This window comes from Manis javanica, chromosome 5, assembly GCF_040802235.1.
Source record: "Manis javanica isolate MJ-LG chromosome 5, MJ_LKY, whole genome shotgun sequence".
NCBI classification, from domain to species: Eukaryota; Metazoa; Chordata; class Mammalia; order Pholidota; family Manidae; genus Manis; species Manis javanica.
The window spans coordinates 23,383,411-23,406,557 of record NC_133160.1 but is presented as its reverse complement, the minus strand read 5'-3'; the positions used below and the strand labels follow the sequence as shown (position 1 = coordinate 23,406,557).

At 55.6% G+C, this 23,147-nt stretch overlaps 2 protein-coding genes across 3 annotated transcripts; one reads left to right on the top strand and one right to left on the bottom strand.

Moving 5' to 3' along the window:
• Nucleotides 1-5,910: 5,910 nt before the first annotated feature.
• NECAB3 (N-terminal EF-hand calcium binding protein 3) lies at nt 5,911-22,563 on the bottom strand. 2 transcript variants are annotated; one of them, XM_073236714.1, is made up of 14 exons: nt 22,354-22,563; nt 21,768-22,046; nt 19,772-19,796; nt 18,098-18,206; nt 17,078-17,103; nt 16,790-16,887; nt 9,074-9,210; nt 8,665-8,783; nt 8,425-8,504; nt 8,278-8,331; nt 7,675-7,811; nt 7,425-7,502; nt 6,845-6,936; nt 5,911-6,749 (listed from the first exon to the last, which is right to left on the bottom strand). In XM_073236714.1, the coding sequence occupies exons 1-14, from the start codon at nt 22,399-22,401 to the stop codon at nt 6,721-6,723; spliced, it is 1,311 nt and encodes a 436-aa protein (XP_073092815.1). In that variant the 5' UTR covers nt 22,402-22,563; the 3' UTR covers nt 5,911-6,720. The 2 variants fall into 2 exon arrangements, with proteins under 2 accessions (XP_073092815.1, XP_073092816.1); XM_073236715.1 differs by having other exon boundaries at nt 7,675-7,787; nt 22,354-22,559.
• ACTL10 (actin like 10) lies at nt 14,916-15,668 on the top strand. The gene is given in 3 exon segments (XM_017666862.3): nt 14,916-14,986; nt 14,988-15,251; nt 15,253-15,668. Coding segments are annotated over 3 exon segments (699 nt in total). The 3' UTR covers nt 15,617-15,668.
• Nucleotides 22,564-23,147: the final 584 nt, after the last annotated feature.

The window sequence follows — 23,147 nt, the reverse complement described above, 5'->3', positions numbered from 1 at the left end:
AGCTCAGGCCAGGTGGCCCGCTGTCGAGGAGGAGTCCGGCCTGGAATGGGGAGGGGTGGGGCACCGGGCAGGCTCTGAACGACAGTGTCTATAGTTCTGTGAAACCAAAACGTTGACTACCTGCCTCTCTGCCCAGGTGCACTGAGATGCTCATTTCCAAAGATGAAGGTGTGGGTGACCTTTTCCATCATGAGCCTTGCATCCCCACTTCCCCTCCACAGCCCCAGAGATGGTGCTGCTCCTGCAGAGCTCATCTGGTCAGGCTCATGACTGCCCAGTGTACACTCATTGATGCTTAAACCAAATAGGGCATGTGCGGCTGGCTGGCAGGGACAGCCTTCCCGCATTGGAGTTGGCAGAGAGAAGCAGCAATAGGCATTAGGTGAATGGGTGAAAGTGCTGTTTGGCTAAGAGGCCTTCAGTCCACTTTCATGGCTTTCCAGGTTCCAGATGAGGCTACAAAAGCTCCATCCATAAAGCCAATACTGTAAATAAGTTGAAAATTAAGTGTGATTTTTAAAGGCGGATGATGAATGTGAAACCACCCACAGGATGCGGTAGAGTCCGGTGTTTCTGTGCTTTGTCATTTTATTCGGATAGGAACTTTTGTTACTTAACTCTGTGCATAACTTATTTAATGTACTGTATAAATGAACCAAAACTGTTAAATATGTATTTAGTTTGTTCTACTTAAAAGTAGTCAATAAAAAGGCTATATTCCTTTTCTGACTTAAGCTGGAATGGGACTGGGAGGGAAGGTGGTGTAGACACTGCAAGGCACCCTGCCGGCAGGTTTGTGTGTCCCCTCCTCCTCCTACCAGCTTGGCCTTGCTGGGGCCTGACAAGCGCCCAGGAGAATGAAAGCAGGAGGTACTTTCTGATAAGGACGTGATTCCAGCTGCTGGACCTCTGGAAAACAGCAGAGGGGCCCAGGCCCAACAAGGCTAGCTGCTCATGCCTGCGGCTTTACCTGCCCACCCAGTACATCTGCAGTCAAGTCCCAACAGCTTAGAGACACACTCCCAAGGCTTGATGACCTTATTCACCATTAAGTGATCTCTTAAGAAAACCACAGAAAGTTTGAAAATTAGGATAGTGGGCTTGTAGGTATTTTCTTCTAGTAACTCTTAGGTATTTCCTTAAAATGTTTAATATACCCAGACTTGTGAATGTTTTCACATCCTTTTTACCCTGATGTTAAAGCATAAATAACTTCATTATTGCCTTCACATTTATTTGCCTAACAGTTGTATAATTTAATCGAGGCCATAATTTTCTTCTTTACCTCCTGTTGGGCAATTGGATTGCTTTCAGGTTTTTCATGTCCAGCATACTGAAGTGAACATCTTCCTTTGCATGATTTCTTTGGGATAGTTTTCCAAACTCAAACCAAAAATTTCTTGGATCCTTGAAACATGCGTTCACACTGCTTTCCTTTGAAAGCCCACTAGCTTGCCAAGCCTCCAACAGATCTGGGTAGTATTTCCATGGTTCTGAGGTGGTTTAACCAGCTGTGACATGACAGATGGGTGTAGGGAGACCTGTGTGTACGGAGGCTTTCAGTCCAGTTTGACAGTCAGGGACCTGAGACCTCACTTCTCAAGGCCCTGGCCACATTACCATCTGAATACCCACCCCCGACCTCTGGCCTAGACCTACTAAGCAACCTTGCCGAAGAGGTTTGTTGGCACCACGGGTTTCACAGGCCCCCAAAATGGGAAGGGAGGTGTTGGTTGCTAGATCTCAGGGTGGGGAGAAAGGCTGGGCTGTGGCCTTGGTCCCAGAAGGCAAGGTGGGACCATAGCTGTATGCTCTTTTATACAGGTAGTGTCAACTGTCGTTCTTTCTCGGTAGCTGCCCGGTACTGCAGTCCACTGCTTGGAAATTACCGGGTCTCAGCCTTGTGACTGTCAGCCTAGCACAAAAGCACATTTTGTAGACAAGTCAGCAATCCAGTCTGCCTTAGCTCTGGGAAAAAAGATCCCAGGGACTCAAGTGATTATACAGTAAAATACTGTTAAATTTGCTTTAGAAATGACAGAGCAAAAAATTTGCCATTACCATAATTCACCCAGCTGCCAGGTAAATTCTAAAGAATGTGGCTGCATTGCTGTGGTCACAGATGAGAAAGTATAGGAAATCCTGAAGGGCTAGGGAAAAATGAGAGTAAACAGAACCCACAGAGGTAGTCCAATACAGAAGAGGAAACGTGATGCTTGGGAGCAAAAGAAACCCAGAAGTAGAGAGTGAGGGATTAACTGCCTCTAGGAGGAATGTGTTCAGACTTTTGAGCCTGTAGAAAATGGAGACACACAACTGGGACCTCTCCAAGAAGCCAGGTCACTCCAGCTTTGGCCTCAGTGGAAAGGTAAGCAGGGAAAATCGGCCTGTCTGCAAAGGGTACTGAGCAGCAAACATCCCTCTCTGCCTTGATGGAGGAAAGAAAAAGACCACTCCTGTCTGTGCTCTCCAGGGGCTGAGGTTCAGATTTTCATTACTCCAGAGGCTAAAGACTTCCTGGCCTGAGAAATCAAGATGATTCTAGGCTTGTAGTATCTCCTGGTGTCTTGCAGAAGCAAAAATGCAAATCCTCTGGAGAAAAATACCAAAATACTAAAAAAACAACATTGGATATCAACCAATTAATTATAAATGGTCCAAACCAATTACTAAGCATCCAAGGAAATGGGCCACTATGAGCAAGAGTAAGCAGGAACAATAAACGATTTAGATCCCTGGGACTTCAGGTTTATTATCAGGTACAGACATAAAATACGAAGCCTCTGAAGGTGGTGCTGGGAAAAGCAAGAAGATTAAAAATAACTAGGGAGGTTTGAAAATAGGATTCTGGCAATGACAAGTAATTGTTAAAGTACATAGTGCACTATTGTACAGATTAGATGAATCTGAAGATGAGTGAAGCGTCACTATGATTCCTTGTTATACAGAGACAGAGAGATGGAAAACGGGGAAGAGTTGTAACTTCCGGAAGGTAGGTTGTCAGGGGAGAACCCTTTTTTTTAATTTACCAAGCAAAGAATCAAGGAGCCTACTGACTTGTATTTCTCAGTTACAACGGGAAATACTGGCCTGATGATACAATCTCAGAAGACCAAATATGCATTGATTGAAATTCATCTCACCCATCTGTGCTTGTTTCTGACCGCCGGAATTTCAGTTGTGAGTTGGCTGCATGCCCTCAGCCATCCTCTCAAGAGATTGGTCGAACCAACCACAAAAGACCCTCCGGATCACTTCGTTGCCTGGTTGCGGGCGCTCCCCTGTGGACAGAGCTAGACCTGCTAGTCTGCCACCTCCATCCACAAGCCAGGGTACAACCGCAGCAACTTGTACCTTCCCCTTCGCTGAGGCTGCTTTTCTGCCCCGTGAGTTCAGCTGAATTCTCTGGGTGCCTCCTAGGGAGGTCCAGGAATGAGTAGGACTCGGGTCTGCCCACCTATCTCTCAGAGGCTGTGTAGAGGACTTGGTGTGCATGTTTCTCAAAGCTGGAGGACAGCAGCAGCCACCGAGATGGTTGCTGTGTCTACAGCACCTGGCCTGGCACTGGACCAGACCCCGGGACAGGTTTGAATAAGTGCAGATGAGTCACCAGCACAGGTGGGAGGAAGGTGAGGAGGCAGGTGCAGGGAGGGGGTGAAAGGTGATGGTGGGGGTGCAGCTGGCAGCAGGAGCTGGGACCCTCCCAGTTTCAGGCCTCCACCTGCCCTTGACCTGGGTGCTGTCATCAGCCAGGGGGTATTTTACCATCCCCAGCACCTGCCACAGAGCAGCTTCCCAGTAGCCACTGAAATGAGCTGAAGAGCCACCAATAGCAGGGCACTGAGAACAAAGATTGTGAAAGGTGACCCAGAGGCTGAGGCGGCATTTCTGCAGTGGAAGAGGGGACAAGGCAGGCGAAGAGGTGGGTGACAGAGGTTCTGAGTAGCCCAGGTCAACTGGTATGTGTTTCAGGGAGAGGAGGCTGCACATACTGGGAATGGGGGCTAACTGCTAAGGGCCTTGGATGCCAAGCCAAGAAATCAAACCTGATCTTGATGCTGAAGGCATTATGGTGCTGCTTAGCCAGAGGGGTATGGTCACCACGGCATTGTTTTAAAAGCCCCATTTGTTCCCTTACAGTGAATGGTCTGTGAAGTGGGGGTGGAGGGGAGATGGGAAGCCCAACGAGGAGGCTGCCATGGCCTTCTAGGCCAGAGATGATGGTGGTGGAGACCTGGCGGGTAGCAGGATGGCAAGATGGAGATGAAGGTGGGCATGCAAGAGTTAAGAAGACACAATGAAAAGGCCTCCCCTGTACCCCCAACAGCCTGAGCTCAGAACTTTGCTCTCCAGCCTCCTGTGTGTAGTCCAGCCCGCACACCCACCCACAGTGCTGTTCTGTCTGGCAACCTCCTGGCTCCCCATTACGTGCAAGACAACAAACTCCCTCTCGCCTGGCCTCCTCAACTCACTGCCAATCCCTCACGCTCCACAGTTCCAGATTCTGTTCCTTTTGTCTGCAGCGTTCACCCTCTTACCCACTCCTCACATCTGTTTGGAGACCCCCCTACTGATGTCTTACAGCTCTAACCAAATGTCACCATCTCTAAGAGGCCATCCCAAACCCTGCAAGCCTGACCACTCTCCCCTCCTCAGCACCTCCAAGCTTTCAGCAAGGAAGGACACAGCTCATCTTTAAAAAAAAAAAAAAAGTATTAGCATTCTGAACTTCATTGCAGGGTTAGGCAGGCAAGGGCACAAATGTGAGGAGGCATCAAGATACCAGCTTGAGGGCTTCGGCCTCTGCAGAGACGGCGATGACAAGCCTTTCAGTTTTAAGGTTTTGCTCTTGCTGTGGAGGAAATGGAATCAGAACACTAGAAAGCAGGACTAGTTCCTCTTGGATAGGCTTCTCTATCAAGGACACTAAACCTCAGGCTGTGTGGCTCAGGTGCTGGCAGCATGTTCCAGAATCCCCAAGAGTCTGGGAAATAAGGGCAGCCTGGCATGGTGCTGGCCAAAGAGCCACCGGGCCCCTGTGCAGATTCTTTGGTCTGGGTGGCCAGGTGGTGGGAGCAGCTGTGTCCCCCTGCCAGCCTGAAGTCCTGTGGGTGTCATGAGAAGACGTGCCAGGAGTCCCAGACCAGGACATCCACTCAAGCTGCCTTCCTCCCATGCCTCAGCCCCCAGGAAGAACTAGCACCACTGGGCCTTCAGGACACGGGTAAGATGTCAGCTTAAACCCACCACAGACTCCTCAGGATGAAGCACCTTGGAGGCCCTGCTGCCTCCCCACCTTCACCTCGGCCCCCGCTCCCCTCACCCCAGCTTCAGCCCACTGCTGGCTTCCTTCAGTTCAGAGGGGCAAGCCCTCCTGCTCAGAGCCTGAGCATGTTTCCTCTGCTGAAAAGCTTCTGACCCCACAACCTCCAGATCAGGCCAGAAGCCATCCTGTGCCCTGGGGGTGCCACATACCTCCCCTTTAAAAGAACCCATGTCCACATCCATCACCTCTCCCATTGGCCCCCACTCCCTTCCCCGACATGGCCCGAAGGAGCGCCCCCCAGTGGCTGGATGGACTAACAACCGTTAACTCTCCTGGAAATGCTCTGCGGCACGGGTATGAAGCTGGAGCACCCGCAGACTTTGGAGGTGTTGACAGCAGAGACTACGCCCACTGCCCTCTCCCAGGCAAGACTCCAGAACCAGGGTTTGTAGGGGTGAGAGGACCCTAAACTGAAGAAACCTGAATCCGCTGTGACTAAGCCCCAACCACCTGCAGACACAGGCACTTGAGAGGGGACTCAGTTGGTTTCTAAAGAAGTTTCCTGCTGAGTCTCTGGTCAGACATACAAACTGGCACCACAGCCTGGCCTTCTTGCTAAGGGACAGAGAGGACACGACACCAGAGGGGATCACTGCCTTTATTGCCTCTGTGCTGGGGTCCTGGCCTGGGATTCAGAGGTATCTGGGGGCAGCAGGCAACTCTGGGCCCAAATTATTGCTACTTTACAAGATCACCTTAGGGCTTTCCATAGTGCCCTGAGTATGGGTGGGCATGAGCATGCAAATGACACACAAACCAACCCAAGATCCTCCAGGGGTCTCTGGTGCAGCCGTGGGTGCTGGAAGCCAGGAGCCTGCCAACTCAGAGGGTGACGGGGGCACCCAGGTCCTTACTGCCCACACTGCAGATGGATCCAGTCCGGCTTCAGGGGTTCAGGTTCAGGAGGGGGCGGGGCAGGGGTTCCTGAGCATCAGCCCTGGTCCTGCTACTGCTTGAGGAAGAGCGGAAGCCTGACCCCAAGACAGTAGGAAGAAAGCAGGGCAGCCCCTAGGCAGCCAGATAGCCCAGGGCCACCCAGAGAGGGAAGGGATCTATCTGCCCTGGGCCACACAACAAAGCAGAGGCAGAGGGGACCAGGATCCAGGCCTTTGAGCCAGGCAGGCACCAGCGTGCCTCACGCTGAAGACAAACAATGAAATACACCGATAAAGAAACAAAGCAGGCAGCCCAGTCCCTGACCCCTGGGCTGAGAGGCTCTCCAGTCCCTGACCCCTGGGCTGAGAGGCTCTCCACCAACTGGGTCTGGGGAGCCTCTGAGAGCCAGGCCCCAGGTCTAGGAGTGTCAGTGAACTTGTGGTGGTCAGTTGACAAGTCCAGAAGCCCCTGAAGGAGGCCAGCAGGGCCCCAGGGTCCTTGGCTTATGCAGATCAGGCTCAGTTATTATTCATAATCCACCAGGAGGCTGGAAGGTCAAAGACTGAGGGTCAGAGGACATCAGGGGCCCACTTCCCTCCCCAGATCCCAGGGCTGTGCAGGGAGATGGGGGCTGCTGCACACCTGGGAAGAACACAGTAGTGAGGGTGTCCGGAGCCTGCAGGAGGTCAATGAGGATGCGCTGGAAGGCCTTACTGCAGGCAGACTGCTGATGCCTGGGAAGGCAGGTGGAGAGTGCTGAGGCTGGAGCTAATCCCCAGTCCCACCCCAGTGCTGCCACCTGGACTCAGATCCCAGCCCTTCCTCATACTGCCTCTGAGCCTGTTTCTCCTCTGTGACAGATCCCAGCCCTTCCTCATACTGCCTCTGAGCCTGTTTCTCCTCTGTGATATGGGGACAAGAGTGGCTACTGTCCTGGAATACTGTGAGGATAACATGAAGGAACACACAGGGGCTTGTTGCAATAGCAACAGTGCATATTCACAGTACCTGGCACTGTGTTCTGTTCTTCACATATCTCACTTAGCTCATATGAAGGTGGAACTGTTATTCCCATTTTGGAAACAAGGCCAGGAGGGCTCAGAGAGGTTAGGTAACTCTCCTGAGGTCACACAGCCAGTGAATAGGAGAGGATGACTTGAATCCAAACCTATCTCCAGGGCCCATCCTTAATAAATGTTAGCTGTTAGACCACCACTCGTACCTTCTCCAGGAGGCCTCATCCTTCCAGAACTCGTACACGGTGAAGGAAGCATTGTCCAGCATCTTCTGAGCAGACACACTGTGGGGCCAAAGAGACGGCCAGGCCAGGCCCAGGCTATCTCTACTGCTGCCCACCTAGCCAGGGGTGTCTAATAGGAGCCCTGGCCCAGGACGCCCAGCCCCAGCACTCCTCCCTGCTCACCACCCACACCCCTGACCTTGGCCAGCCCACCAGCCAGCTGGGGACTCACTGCAGGCAATGGCTCTGAGCCTCTGTGAAGTCCACGTAGCAGCACAGGGCACGGTGGAAGTCCTGGAGGGCTTCCTCTGCCACCTGCACCTGCCTCTGGGCCATGAGGATGTGCTGGCAAAGAGGCAGCTCTGTCAGCTAGGGTAGGGCAGGGCACAGGTGACAGACCAGCTGTGGCCTCCAGGAGGACCCTGCCCTTCTTGACTTGTACCAGACCCAACCTACCCTGAGGTGAGACTCCTGCTCCAGCCCAGCCCCAGGATCCCCAACTCCATCCTACTCTCCCCATCACCAAGACTGCTGCCTTAATCTAGCTAGCTGCTGTCCCTCCCTCCTGCATCATGCCACTACTTCCTACTGCCCCCTCCAGCCTCCAGATCAGCTTTCAGAAAAGCAGATGAAAGAAACTGATGCCCAGAAAAGGGCATTTCCTGCAGGGCCACAGGGCAAGGGCCTGAATCCAGCACCTGGCTGCCAGGCCTGGGGAAGGGAGCATGTGTGCACTGCAGAGGCAGGATGGGCAACCGGGCCCGTGAACCCCCTCATTTCATGAGCACCAGCTCCTCACCTGACACCCAGTTATCTGTCCCTGTCCTGGACTCACCGAGTCAGGCCCCTTGGAGAGCTGCTCTTCATGCAGGGGTTCCAGCCTGGGGGCCTGTGAGAGACAGAGTGTGGACCAGGCCCTTGGCATGTGGCTGGCTTTCAGGAAGGTCCTTCCCATCAGGGCACTGGCCACCCGGCTGCTCACCTTGCACTCAAGCTGGTCGATGAGCTCCTGGAGACGGTTGACCTGGAGCCGCCACTGCATCTCAGCCTCCGAACTCTGCCCTGGGGGTGGAGGGCCCATGAGGGGAAGTCAGGCATGGGCCCCTGAGCTTGGGAGGCTTCTCAGGATGAACGGAGGGGCACTGCAGGGGCAGGGACTGGGCGATGCTGTGCCCACCCTGGACTCGCCACAGCCAGCCCTCCCACCCTGCCACAGGCCCACCTGGGTCAGAGGAGCCAGGAGACCAGGTAGGTGACTGACTGATGCTCCGCAGGGCCCTGCGCCCTGCCCTCCGGCTGCCCTGGGGCCTCCTGTGTACCTCCATGCTCTCTTCATCGGACCTAAGGAAAGTGGAGGGTCAGCCCACTGCTCCCATACCTGTAGGGCTGAGGGCTGGAGCCCCAGAACAGGGCCACGTCTGGATGTGGCAAGACAGGCTTCCTGAGCCATTGAGGCCCATCCTCAAAGCCAACTGCCCCCTCTCACCCCTTCTTGGCCTCCCTGCCCAGAAAAAGAATTTGGGTTCTGGAATGCTAGACTACGGAGTGAGAAGAAAACTGAGGGACTTGGAATGTGGAGACAATGGGCACTCACAAATGGGATCCGCAGATCAGCTGGGCCCCTCACATACCGTGGGCCTCGGGCTTGGGCCTCCAGGGTCTCTGATGCCCCCTCCAGCGAGCTCTGCAGGGCTTGTAGCTGGCTCACTGTCTCCCGCAATAGGAAGCGTGTCACAAACTGGTCCACCTTGGAGGCCTGCTCATACTCCTGGGGGCAGCACATATTTCTGAATGGAGAGCCTGCTCCCCCGCCCACTGCCTATCAAAGCAACAGTGGCAGCATAAAGAGCAGAGAGCATGCAGATCTGGATTAAGCAGGAGGGTGCTGGGAATGGAAGCAGGGCCTAGCCTGCCTTCTTGGGAGTTGTGAGGCCAACTTACAGGGAGGCATCTGCCTTTCTGTGGGTCCAAGGCCCCTACTGGGCCTACCACCTTCAGCAAGGGAGGCAGGCCCCAGGCACAGCTAAGCTGGTGGGGGTTGGGGCAGGTTACAGGGCATTCAAAGGCCAATTTTAACACATGAGGTAAAATGATGGTGTGATGTGGCCCCATACTTACCAGCTGGCCCCAACTCACTATGTATGTAAGCATGCATCCATTCATTCACTTATCCATGCAACAAGCATTTACTGAACACCTTTTATGAGCTACAGATAAAAGCCAGGTGGCTCGGCCTACTCTCTCTCTCTCTCTCTCTCCCTCTCTCCCAGCACTGATCCAATCTATAGCACTGTTCTCTTTCCCTACCCTCCCAAGGTGGGCAGAGAGACAAGGAGGCCAACCGTGTAACAGCCCTATGCTGCCCACTTACGATGCTCAGAATCCCCAACTACCTTCATCTCCCTGTACCTCAGTTTCCTACCTATAAAAAGGGTTAACAACAGCCATCTCACTGAGCTGCTGAGAAGCTCCAGTGAGTTAGTTCCTATGAAGGACACAGCCCAGGATGGGAGTCCTGGGGAGCAGTGACCCAGGTGCTCACCCTCCAAGGGGCCCCAGAGGCACAAGCCATCAGGAGCTTCATCTCTGTCCATGGACCTGCCTTGGCTCAGCCATTACATGGGGTCAGGCTTATGAGCTGGAAGGCAGGACACAGGAGGCTGGGTCCTCTCGTTCTCAGACAGGCCATGGTTTGTGTCCTATCTTCAAGCCTGGTCTCCATATTTCCTGGCCATCCTCTGAGCTCTCTGAAATCCTTCCAATAAATTCTCTTTGGGGCACTTAAGAGAACTGATCAGTTGCTGTTGCTTGTAACAGAACCTGGCTGACACAAGCACCAACTTTGTGCCAGGCCCTCATCCAAGCAGAATTTCATTTAATCTTCCTAATAACTTACAGGAACCATGATTGACCCCATTTTACAGTTGAGAAGACTGAGGCCTAGAGCAGTTGGTTACCTTGGCCAAGATCAACAACTAGTTAGCAGCAGAGCCAGAATTAAAACCCAAACCACAGAGTTCCTCTCTATTCACACTAAGCACCTTTCCAGTATTGCCTCACTTATGATCATTAGCCCAGTTTTAGGGCTGAGAAACCAGGGCCAGAAGAAGTCACAGACAGAGTGAATGGGGCCAAGATTCGCCTGTGGGTTCTGAGCCTGGAGCCTCATGACTGACCCACGAGGTCACGATGTAGCCTCCCCAGGACAGAGCCGGGGACAGGTCCCCAGACAGAGGGCAGGGCAGAGGCAGCATGAGCTGTGGCCCCCCGAGGTGACCAGCCCTGCCATGGGAAACAACAGTTCCCACAGGAGGACCAAAGTACCCAAGCAGGCCCAAAAGGAGAGGCCAGCCGACATGGACAAGGCCGGGTGGAGACAGCAGTTCTTCAGCCGCCTAAAGAGAAAGAAGCAAGTGTGAGTGCCAGGGGCAAGGGGCAGGTGGGAGTCAGGGAACCTGGGCAGGCGGGTAGGAGGGGATGCTGGGGGTCAAAGCCTGTGAAAAGGCATGGAAGGGGCTAGAAAATCCCTCCTGAGTCCAGAGGCCCACATGAATGGGGATGGGGTCCTAAAAGCCCAGGAGACAGAGTAGGGATTCCAGAAACCAGGAGGTACCTGAGCTTGGGAGCCCAACAGGTGGGGGGAGGGCCTGGCATAGGGACTCGCCTCTAGTTGGTACCACTGGGGCTACAGGCACAGGTTGTTCCCTTATATCCCCTTCCCCACCCCCTGCCTCAACGCATGCTTTTCCCCTCTTCAAGTGGGCAGAGGCCCTGGATCAGTGCCAAGGTGGGTGAGGGTCCCAGCATCCAGGCCAGGAAGGCGGGCAGGGATCCCATAAACGTGGACTGAGCAAGGTGTCAGATCAACCTCGGGTGGGTGAGGGTTTCCAGAGGGGGCAGGAGTCCCGGGCGATGGAACAGGGTGGGGAGCACGTTCCTCTGGGCAGTCCCGGAAACGTGGAGGGGGCAAACCCGGGGGACAGAACCACCGTGCGTGAGGGTCCCCAGGAGCAGGGCCGGCGGGCCCTTTCCCCTCACGCCCCTGCCCCAGCACCAGCCCACGATCGTGCTGCTCTTCCCCCTGGACAAGCGGCAGCAGCTCGCCGAGGCGGCGGCTGAGCCCGCCGCGTGGCGCGGGCGGGCGGGCGGGGACGCGCTGAGCACCCCAGTGCCGGGCTCCCCGGAGGCGGCGCGGAAGCGGCGAGGAGCCGGCAACTGAGCCGAGCGGCCAGAGGGCGCACGCGCGCGAGAGATGAGGACAATCCCGGCGCTGCTGCTGCTGCCGGACTCCCGGCTGCACCAAGAGGGAGCCGCGCGGTGGGCGGGCCCGGGGCCACGGGGGACGGGGCCGAGGTCGCGCCGCGCTAGCCGCGAGCGAGGCCAACCCCGCAGGCGAGCAGCCGCGCAAGAGGCGCCGCTGCCAACGCCCCGGGACCGGCCCGATAAAGAGCGCGCAGCAACCCCACCCCGGCTAGTTCTGTCCCAGGCGTCCGGGTGGGGGGAAACTGAGTCTCTGAGTGAGACAGGGATGAACGAGCTAACCGAGGGTGGAGCAACAGCCAGGCCTGCAGCCAAGGCCGTTGTTGCCTTCTTCTTTGGGACCCAATCGTCGAACCCCTGCCTCAAGCTGGGGAGGAGGCCCTCTGCCGCGGTGAGGGAGGCTGGTTCCCTCCCCTCTCAACTCCAGGCCGGATCAGACCCTGCCAGGTCCGGAGGCCCAAGGGAGGTGAGTTTGGACAAACCGAGGCTTGGCCACGCTAGGAGGCGGGGCCTGTTTCCAGCAATGCCTGGCATCTCCAAGAACCCTCAACATTCCCGAGGCCTCCTTGGACAGGGGGAAGGCTCCAGGAAGACAGCCACCACCCTGGGGAAAAACTGTGAGGGTCCCAAGGGGGTAGGACGGGGCAGCAGGGGGCAGCCCAAGACTCACATTCCGCCTGGGATAGCACCCTTTGGGGAGGTTTGAGTCCATGGGCCTCCAACCCTCACTCTTACCCAACTCTGCTTGGTAATGCCCAGGGCAGCTCAGTCACTTGTCTCTCAACCTACCCAGTCCTATCCCCTTCCCCACACTGCAGCCAAAGACTTCTCCCAGACCACTTATCTACTATAGGGCAGTTCACTCTCCCTGTTCATAAACTGGCACTGGCTCTCCACTGCCCACAGGGAAATGCCCAAACCTCTTTATTTCCATGTACAGGTCCAGCCCCCCAGCCTGCCTTCCCCTCTACACTTCCCAGTGACTTCCACCCTCACCCTTGCTCTGGTCATTCTGCCACTGTGGTCTCCAACTCGAGTTTCAACTCTTCTAACTCAGGAGAGGCCTGGCACACCTTCTGTAGGCAAGACTCAGATTGTCCTCACTCTCCTGGGTCCCGAACCCAGCTCCAGCCCCTAGTGCTGCCCCAGCTCTGCCAAACCTGTAGCCTGCCTTCCACTGGCAGCCAGCCTCAGAATGCCCCCTTTGGAGGCAAGGTATCAGCTCTTTAAAGACACAGGCCCAGCTTCTGCTGGAGATGCACTTTCTCCATAGAGTCAACACAGTCAGATCCCCTTCATGTCACCTGCATCAGGCTGGAGGTTGCATGAGCCACAGCATCTCCCCATTGTTTGTAAGAACTGACCCTTTCCTACCATCCATATGCTTACAATCAGGATAAACCATGTTCCTTAATGTGACCATACCTCCTAGCCATTGGTCCTATCGGCCTAAGCAGGTCCTATCAGCCCCGTCCCTAGGACTGTGATTCAGGAGCTGTAAAAGACTGTTTTCTACATGAACATGACCAGCACATTCTTCAGAAGAATAAAAAACACAATGTAGAGACAGTGCACACCCTGGATTCCCCACAGCCCTGCAGTCAGGCCCTGCTTCCAGTCCGATTCTGAACCCTGATTCACCTTTGCCTTTGGGATTCATAAGATGTAATAGAATTCCTATTTATCTCATGCTCACCTGTGTGGATCTTCTACTTGAAACCAAAATGGTCCTAAAGAGAATGAGACCCTGCAGAGAAAAGAAGTAGCCTTTCTCCTGTGTGTGAGGCTTACTACTACCTTTTGGAGGAACAGCCCAGAGATTAGGACTTGCTCAGGGGTGCACACTGAGTTAGCTTCAGAACTGGGTCACAAACTCAAGCCTACAAGAGTCCATAGGTGGAAGCCACTGAGGGTAGGACCCCTATGTGAGCTGCCTGGGCCCCTCAGAGCTAAGCACACAGAGGTCCTTGGAGTGGCTAACAGACCTGTGATTAAGAGCTTTCTCTTCAGCATTGAGAGGGGAGATGCCACACATTTGGACAGATAATCCGAAGTGGTTTGGGGAAGGAATCAGATTGGTTGTGCTGGGCAGACTCCTGGATCTCAAAAACACTGCCCCTCGGCCCTGTCCCAGGAGAGAGTATGGATCCTGGTAGTTTTCATGAAAGCAGAGGCCTGAGATCACAGTGAGTCCAATCTCCGTTCTTTTCCTTTCTTCTCTGACCAGCCTTCCCACCTCCACACAAGGAACTAACTTTGGTCAAGCCCAGGGGAGTGGTATCAGGAGACCGCGGGGTTCAGGGGCTGGGCTGGACCCCTGGGTCCCTTGGGGAGGTGTATGTCCCGACGACACTGCCACAAGGCCCCTTCATCCTTAGGGCCCTGCTGCTCCTGCGGGCTTCTCAGTATCTAAAAGGATTTGGCCTGGCCCTCCCATCATCCGCCCCTGCGAGGGCTGAGCCGCACAGCAGAGGCGAGTCCCCAGAGAGCGGGTGGGACCTGGTCCCCGGGGGCGACTTTCAAAGTGGAGCCTGGGGAGGGCGAAGAGCACAGCGGGAGCGGAGCCCTACACTGCAACCGGAAGCGGGGTCTCAAGCCTCCGGGCGGAACCGAGAACTGAACAGAGACATCGGCTCTGACCAGAGGGCGGGGCCTCAGGACCAGAGGGAGGAGCCAAGAATTGAAGGCTCTACCTACCAAGCCCAGAAAAGCCGGGACTTACCCCGAGCCGAGCCAAGAGATGAAACGCCTCAGACCGGGGCGGGACCGAACTCAGACCGGGGCGGAGCCTTCGGTCGAAGGGCGGAAGGTAGTGTCGGCGCCGGGGAGTCGCCGGCCGCCCGCCCTCGGCCGCATCGCGGTGGTGATGGACCAGGGCTCCGGCTTCGTAAAGACAGACTTCGCGGGCGAGGAACAGCCGCGCTTGGTGTTGAAGAGCTCCAGCCTGGTGCCCAGCTGGGACCGACCCGTGCTGCCCGGAGCACCGAGCTGCGAGCTGGCGGTCGGCGTGACGCGGGTGCACCCCATCAAGCACGGCGTGGGGGTGGACTGGGAGGCGCTGGAGGGGCTGTGGGAGCGCCTGCTGGTGGGCGCTTACGGGTGTGCCAAGAGCAGTGGCCGGTACTGGTGAGCGGCTCACCGTCGGCGCCACCCGCGGGCCGTGAGAGGATGGCCCAGCTGCTGTTCGAGGCCCTGGCAGTGCCCGCGTGCCACATGGCCAGCACAGCGTTGCTGGCGCTCTGCCCTACTGGCGCGTTCAGCGGGCTGGCCGTGGAGGAGGGCGCGCACGCCCGTCTATGCGGACCACTGGTGGCACGAGGCCGCCTTCCAGCAGGATGTGGCAGGCAGTACCCTGTCGCGCTACCTTACGGACCAACTCCTGGCAGCGTGCCCCGATCTACGACTGCAAGTCCTGCCCCGCAAGACCCTCACACAGCTCAAGAAGCGCTGCTGCTATGTATTGCTGGATTTCGAGGGTGACCTCCATAACCCTGCCCGCCACCATCCGGCCAGTTTCTGCTTAGACAGGTGCTCTGTCTGCCCTAGCAGCGCACTTCCGCTGCCCAGAACCCATCTTCCAGCCGGGTCTGATAGGCCGAGCTGGGCCAGCACTACCCACACTGGCCTTCCAGGCACTGCAGAGGGTGCCTGCAACACTACGGACACGGCTGGTGGACACCGTGGTGCTGGCTGGTGGCTCCACACTTTTCCCTGGCTTTACTGAGCGTCTGGAGATGGAGCTGGAAGCTCAGTGCTGGCAGCATGGCTATGGGGCACTGCAGCCTTGGCGTGGCACAGCAGTATGGCCAAGTGGCTCCATGGTAGCCTCACTGCACTCCTTCCAGTGCCACTGGATAACCTGGGCCATGTACCAGGAGTGTGGCTCCAGGCTACTGCATGAAGTGTTCAACTGAGTCATACTGGACTGGAGGAGATGGTGCCACAAGGGGGTGTTGCAGAGGCAGAGGCTCAGCTCTATCAGAGGCACTGAGTGCCGGATAAAAGTCTCAAGTGATTGGAGCTGGCACAGTCCTTGTGTGATGATGAGTTACCCTCTACCTCTTTGTGGGCCAGGAGGAGGTGGTTGGGGGCCCCTAGGCCTGTGACCTGCAATTTGAATCCTCCCCAACTAATGCCAATTCAGAGAATGCCAGTCCAGCTGGTCACCCCCAGGGTCCTGTTTCCATAACCATAAGGAAAGCAATGCCCCCACTCGTGTCCAGGCCACAGATGTGGAAATCATCAGAAACATACCAACCCCTCATCATGTACCATTTGGATTCCCAACCCATGCCAGGCCCCAAGGGGTGACCCTTTGAAAAACTAAATCCCATGTGAAAGCAACCGGAAAGGGAGCTCTGGTTAGGTAGCTTTAGCTTATCATTGACTCACTGAGGGCCTCAGTTTCCCCTTTTGTAAAAAGTGGGATCAAACACAATCCCAGGCCTGCTCACTGTTCCCTCCTCACCCACTTATTAAGAACTATGGGACAAAGAGCAGTGAAGACATTTCTTAAAAGGAACACACAAAAGAAGTCACCATTCAAGTAACCAGAGCCCTGGCTGTGAGCACCATTTATACTTGTGTTCACTTGCAGATGTGGGTGCACACACACCTGCCTACTCACGCATGTCCCCAGGCCAGGCCCACCCCCCGAGGCTCTACACACTGGTATGGGCCTGTGGACATGTCTGAGCACACCCCATGTCCCAGCCCATCTCTGCTGGGTCCTGAACTTGATAGCCCACAACAGTTAGGTCTGGCCAATAATAAAAAAAAAACTAGTAGCAGCAGCAGCTGTCGGTACTAAGTGGCTACTGCATAGCAGACATAGTTCTGGGCGCTGGGAATAGAGAACACGACAAACAAAAATCTCTGCTTTCAATCTCATTTCACAAAAAATGTATGGCAGTAGGCTCCATTACTCTCCTCAGTTTACAGATGAAGAAACTGAGGCCCAGAGAGGTAAAAGTGCACAGCCAGAAAAATGGGAGAGTCAGGACTTGAACCCAGACCTCCAGCTCCACAGCCCTGAGCCACAGTACAGCAGACAGGACCCCTTGCCCTCATTTTGCCCCTCCACTCACCAGCTTAGTGGTGTCCATGGCAGTGAGCACTGCACAGTTCAGTGACTCCAGTGCAGCCAGCACAGGCCGGTACACACCCAGGTGTTCTGAGAAGTAGTCTGCGGGCAGAGGAGGTGCTCAAAGGTTCCTGGAATCCCCACCCATTTACCCAGCCTGGAATTCCTTAGCGGACAGCCAGTCCTCATATCCTGAGCCCAGCCGAGCCCAACCCATTCCAACAGAAGACCAGCAATGGCCTCTCATCACACCCACCTGCCCACGTGGACCGGGAGACACGGGCCTACTCACCACACAGTTTCTCAGTTTCCAAATTGCTGCAGGAAAAGAAGGCATCCTTCAGACATGAAGACTTGGGCCTGGTAACCTAGGGCTCTGACGCCAAAATTCTTCCCCCCCACGGCCCAGCTCAGCCTGACAAGGCAGCAGCTTCTGCCTTCACCCACCCCGGGTTAAGTTACTCAATGGGCAGCAGCGGGGGTACAAGAGCACTACGGCCCCATCAAATACTCTCTGAGGGCAAGAATTTAGACCCACTCTTGGCCTCCCAAAGGGATTTGAGACCCAGGGAGACAAATGTGGACATAGGCCAGAGAGGAGTGGTCAGAGCTGGGAGGGGAAGCCAGGTCTGGGGAAGTCCACAGAAGGCATGAGTATTACTTGGTAAGTCGGGGAGGGCTTCCTGGAGGAGGGGCTGCCTAAGTTAGTCCTTGAATAACAAGGAATTTGTGGTGTCTGGTGGTGGGGAAGTGGTAGCGCTGCAGACAAAGGGTCCAGCTCAAGCTTCAGAATAGGGGAGGTTATCCCGACTCAGAGTCTGGAATTTATTCTAAGGAGATGGGGGTGGAGGGTGAGAAGGAGGGACAGCTATATATCTGTTCACTTTATGAGAAAGCATGGGGAGGAAAGCATGCAAACTCGTGCTAAGGCCTGTGGATGTGGGCGCACGTGTGGGGTGGTGTGTGCGTGTTTATGCACCTGCATCAATGGGTGGAAGCAGGCGGGGTCCAGCTGTCCCCAGGCATCCTCTGGTCCCTGCAGGGAGCAGGAAGGGGGGCACCTGTGGGCTGAACCACGGGTGGTGACTCAGACCTGGCTATTTTGGGGCCCCAGCTGGAAGCAGTATGATGGGCAAAGCTGGAGCCAAGGAGGGGGTGGGTGGATGGGCAAAGTTTGCACCAAGCCCTGGTGCCCTTCTCCCTGTGCTCCCCATCCTCCATAAAGAACCAAGGCAGCAAGGGATGCAGTGGGGTTGGGACAACCTGACCTCACACCTACCCACAGCTCATCCACCCCCTTTCTTGTACTCACTCAGTGAGATGCCCATCAATGCCGCTGAACAGCTCCCGCAGCTCCCTTGGGCTGAGAACCCCATCAGCAAAGTAATTCTGGAATTCCTCAAATGAGAGCTTACCATCATCTGGGGGTGGCAGGGAACAGAGTTGGTATCCCTGACCTCTGGCCGCACCCTTCCTACCAGGTCTGGGCCCCGCCGTAGGCCTCACAGCATCTCTCAACCATCCAGCCAGGTGGAACGGGAATCTGAGCTGGGTGGGGGCCTGGCTTTTGGAGACGTAAGGGCTGGGGCCCTCAGAAGTGCCCACCAAAGGCAACAGGGCCCATTTTGCAAGCACCCAAGGTACAGGGCAGTACTTTTGGCACTGGGTGGGGACTCAGTAAATGTTTGCCAAATGAAAATACAAATGAACAGCCTGGGAAACAGCCAGGTCATGGCAAGGCCTAGATGTCATTTGGAGGACTCTGGGGCCAAATCTTTGCTCCACATGCTGGCCGGCCTGGCTACAAGGTGAAGGGAACCTTGGTACTCTGGACCAGGCCCTTCACAAAGAATCCACAAGGAGGCAGATGAGCTCTTCCTATGAACTGGAGCCCCTTTAAGAAGCAATGGGCTGGCTTAGGAGGGAATGACCACCCCTCCATAGGGACACGAAGCACAGGATGAGGACCTGAGTGGGATGGCCAAAGACACTGGGAGTTTGGCCTGTTAAGTCTCTAAGCAAATGGGGCAGGGGAGTAGAGTTGGGGGGATGGTCTGCACTCGCCAGACCAAATACTGTGATCCAAATGAGGCCGTGTTTCCTGCTCGGCAGATTGGGACAAACGGTCTCTACCAAATTCAAGAGACCCAAGGAGAAGCAGCAAGGGCTGAGGACACCATCCTGTCTCATGGAGGCTGAAACGCAAAAGGGTCTGAAGATGGAAGTGAGGTCAAGGTTGACTGGCTGCCTCCGTTCAGACCCTTAACTGGCCAATCAGGGCACAGTGGGCCCAAGTTGTCTATGAGCAGTAACCTGCTTGCAGGGTCCCCTAAGGGCTCCAGCTTTACCTTTCAAGGTTTTCCCAGACCAGTGTGACTGCCCAGGACCCAAGGCAGGATGAGCTAATTCCCTGGACCCAGCTTTATTCTGCCCAAGCCTTCTAGTCAAGATGGTTGGTCACAGAAAGTTACTGAGCCCTCTAAAACTCTATGAGTAAATCCCCTACAGTAGGACCTCATCTCCATTACCCCATCCTTTCAAGTCCCTCACAAAGGGAGCCTGGGACCAAGCATCACAGACCTGCATTCAAGGTCCAGCACTTAAACACTATATGACCTCAGGCAACCTGCTTCACCTCTCTGGGCCTCTGCTCCTTTGTCTGTGAAATGGGCTGAAGAATTCCCACCTAGCTGGCATTTGTGAAGACAACACACGGTCATATATGGGAAATACACACCACTGTGTCAAGGCACCAAGTTAAAGTAAGCTCCCACCTCCAACCTCTGGCTAAACCACTCTATCCTACCAAGCTTGACTCAAAATGCTTCTTCCAGGAAGGATGCTTTGATTGATTCTCCTTATTTGGGTCCCCCCACAATTTTTCTCCATTCTAGACTGTGCCCCCAAATCACCAACCTTCCCCCAAGCCTTCCCAATGCTCTCCTCCCTTCCCACCACCATAGGACCCAGGGGAAGCCACACGCACCATTCTTGTCTGCTCTGCGGAAAACCTAGAAGACAAAAGGGCATAGATGGGAGCTTGAGTAGGGCCCGGGAGGCAAGAGGTCCCCACCCAACTCGACAGGGCCCCAGCTGGTCAGCCCGACCCCTGCCTCGTCTTTCCTCCTGCTCAGCCTAGTCCCAACCCCCTGCCCAGCTCAGCCCTGCAGGAGCTTTTCCAACAGGGAAGGCAGAGGAAGAGCACACAGCAGGTCCCACCACTTGCTCACTTCTCCTGCAGGACCTGGCCTCACAGGGGGTGCCCCAGACCAGTTCCCTGCTCCCCCCACCAACACTCAGAGTTCATCCTGAGTTCTGTCTGATGCATCAGCCCTCAGCACAGTCCCAGCTTGAGGAGGTGGGGAGTGAGCCAAGATGTGGCCCAAGGATCCTGGGCACCCATCCCAGCCTTGAGCCCCCAACTCTGCGGTGGCCATGGCCCATCCCAGACTCTGCTGGCTCTGGGCTATTTCCCTTTGTGCTTACTGAAGACCCTGACATGCAGGCTACAAGCAGTCCTTTCTTTATGGGTGCCTCAGTCTTCCCACTAGCACATGGGGGAGCAGACTGGGGTTAACTCTGCCCGGGCTGGGGCTTCCTATGATGCCAACTTGGTGTGAGGGTCTTGGGTAGGCCTGAGTTTTTGTGTGTGTACGTGCACAGGAGTGAGGGTGGCAGAAAGCAAGCAAAGGCAGAGAAGCAGAGATGAAGGGCGACAGACGCAGAGGAGCAGAGTTAGGACATGGTCCCTGCCTCTCCCGGGAACCTGAGATCCCCAGGTCACCCAAAGCAGTCTAGCAAATGGAAAGCCAGCAGGCCTGGCAAGGAGGGGCAAGCCAAAGCCTGGACAGATAGCCCCTATCAGCTCCAGGTCCTGAATGCCACTCCCTTCTGGCTCTTTTCTTGGGGTCAGTGAAGCTGACCCCTAGCCAGAAGCCTGACTGAGAAGGTCTGCTACTGGCTGGGGGGTCACACAGCAGTCCAGAGTGGCCAGCTGGGGTGATGGAAATACTGAGGGGAGGGGTGCTAAGCTGGGAGTGAGGACCCCTGGGGCCACACCCTAACATGCCCCTGCCTCTGTGAATTGCTCAGGCCGTGGTTTTTCTATCTGGGAAACAGAAAGGTCGGGTCCCTTCTAGCCAGGAGGACTGTGGGCAGGGTGCTGAGTCACTGGGGGCAATGGGGAAGGGGTAGAAATTCAGCCTTTCCCACTGGCAAGGACCCCTGGGAAAGGGGGAGGCATAAAACGACCAGGAAGGGGCTGAGCACTGGGGTGAAAGATGGGGAAGGGGCTCAGGGAAGTGACTGAGGCCCAGCCAGGCTGCTCTGCACTGTTGCCCATGGCGGATGCAGGGCCATCTGCCACCCACCGGAGGGGTGTACAGACCAAGGAGGATGACTGTGGGCAGCCCCGACCAACTGTGGGATCCCCCACGGGCCTTGGGTCAGATCTAAGGGACTCTGGGGTCAGCAGTGGGTCAGGAACTAGGGGTCTGCTTACTCCTCTAGGATCCCCTGCCTGGGTCAGCCCTGCCTGGGGCTGCCATAGAGGGGTATCATGGCTCCTCCAGTGATCAAGTGTTGACAGTCACCCCCCCAAGACCAGACACACAGATGAAGTGGATTCAGAGTTGGGGGGCTGCAGGGGCAGTGGCACTGAAACAGAAATAAGGAGAGATGCAGAGAAAGTGAGAGAGACAGGGGACGAAAAGATAGGGAGATAAAGGTAAGAGAGACATACGGAAACAGAGACAGCAGGGTCCGAGAGACAGGGACAGAGACGGAGGAGACCCAGAGGCAGAGGGCCCTGGGTCTGGAGAGACCCTGACAGAGATAGGGAAAAACAAATTTAGAAAGAAGTGGGCAAGGAGAGCGAGTGAGACCCAGGGATTGATAAGAAGGACCCGGAGGGCCACCTCGAGAAAGACCGCGACAATCCCCAGGGCCAGAGAGCCAGCGCCCCGGGCCCGCTCCCCACTCACGTCTTGGAAGAGCGCGTGTCCGGTGGGCCCGGCTGCGGGCGCAGGGGGCCGCGGGGGCTCGGGCGCGGGCGGCCGGACCAGGCACACGGTGAGCAGCCCCGCGCACGCCATGGCGCCGCCACCCGTTCGGCTCCGGCTCCGGGGTCTGGGTGCTGCCGTCTCGGACGCGAGGGGACGCCCGCCCATTGGCGCCGGCGCGGACGCCCAGGGCCCCGCCCCCGCGGCCCCGCCCCCGCCCGCCCGAGACCGAGTGCTGTGCGAGTCCCTCTTGAGCCCTGTCTGGAAAAGGGGAACCTACGTGAGCAAGAGCCACACAATGTAGAACCCAACGCCGTCCCCCTTCCCGTTTCTGCTACCAAACCCTCCCGGAGGGGTGGTGACTGCGGAGTAAACCGCTCAAGGAGTCGTCTCCACCGCGAACTGGCTAAATAAATAACGCTCAGCTCAGGAGTACTACAGAGCCAGGAACGGGGCTGGAAGGGCCGCAAGTGCTGAGAGCAGGTCTCACATCATCATAGGGTCAACAAAGCAAACTGCGGGTACACAAGACAGACACCTTGTGGGTAAGGCCCACGTGGAACTTTACCTGAGTATCTCTATCCTCTTCTACAAAATGGGTGATCGGACACTTCATAAAGTTGTTGTGGAGATACACTGCACAGAGTTTAAAGTAGGGACTGGCGTAAAGTCCACCTAAAGCTTGTTAAACAGGCCAGTGTGGACTGCCTCCAGTCACCATGGTCTCCCCTTTCAAACAGCTCAAACTTCTCTTCCTGCTTCCCTCTGGCTCCCTCTTCAATCCGTCCTCCACACAGCAGGCAGGACATATCATTTCTATCTCAGACTCACCAGTGAGGCCCTGTTCCCCCAAAGCCCAATGAAAAAGCAGCTAACTTCTCTCCACTCTAGCCCTCACCTCAGGATTCCAGCCATACTGGTTTCTTCCAGGTCCTCTGGCCCTACTCCCTTCTGCCTCAAGGCCTTTGCCCATACTACCCTCTTTGCATGATGTGTTCATGTTTTCCTCCTGTTTGCAGCTCTCAGGGCAAGCACCACCTCTTCCAAGAAGCCCTCCCTGGTTTTTTCCCATGTTCATTTCCTGCAGCACACCCTGAGAGCCCCAGGTACCGAGAACCTGAAAGAACCTGACACAGACTCAACTGGTTTTAATTATTGTTGCACATTTACAAATGCCCAGAAACATCTGGAAGGAACATAGCAAACTGACTATAGAGTGGCCTCTCTGGGGTTGGGGCAAGGAGGGGATTCATTTATGACTTTATTGGATTATTTTTTAAGTTAGGACAAAAATGGTGATGAAGCCTGCCTTTCTTGGGACTGTGAGGCTCAAAAGAAACCAAGCAGGGACGTGGAGGAGGG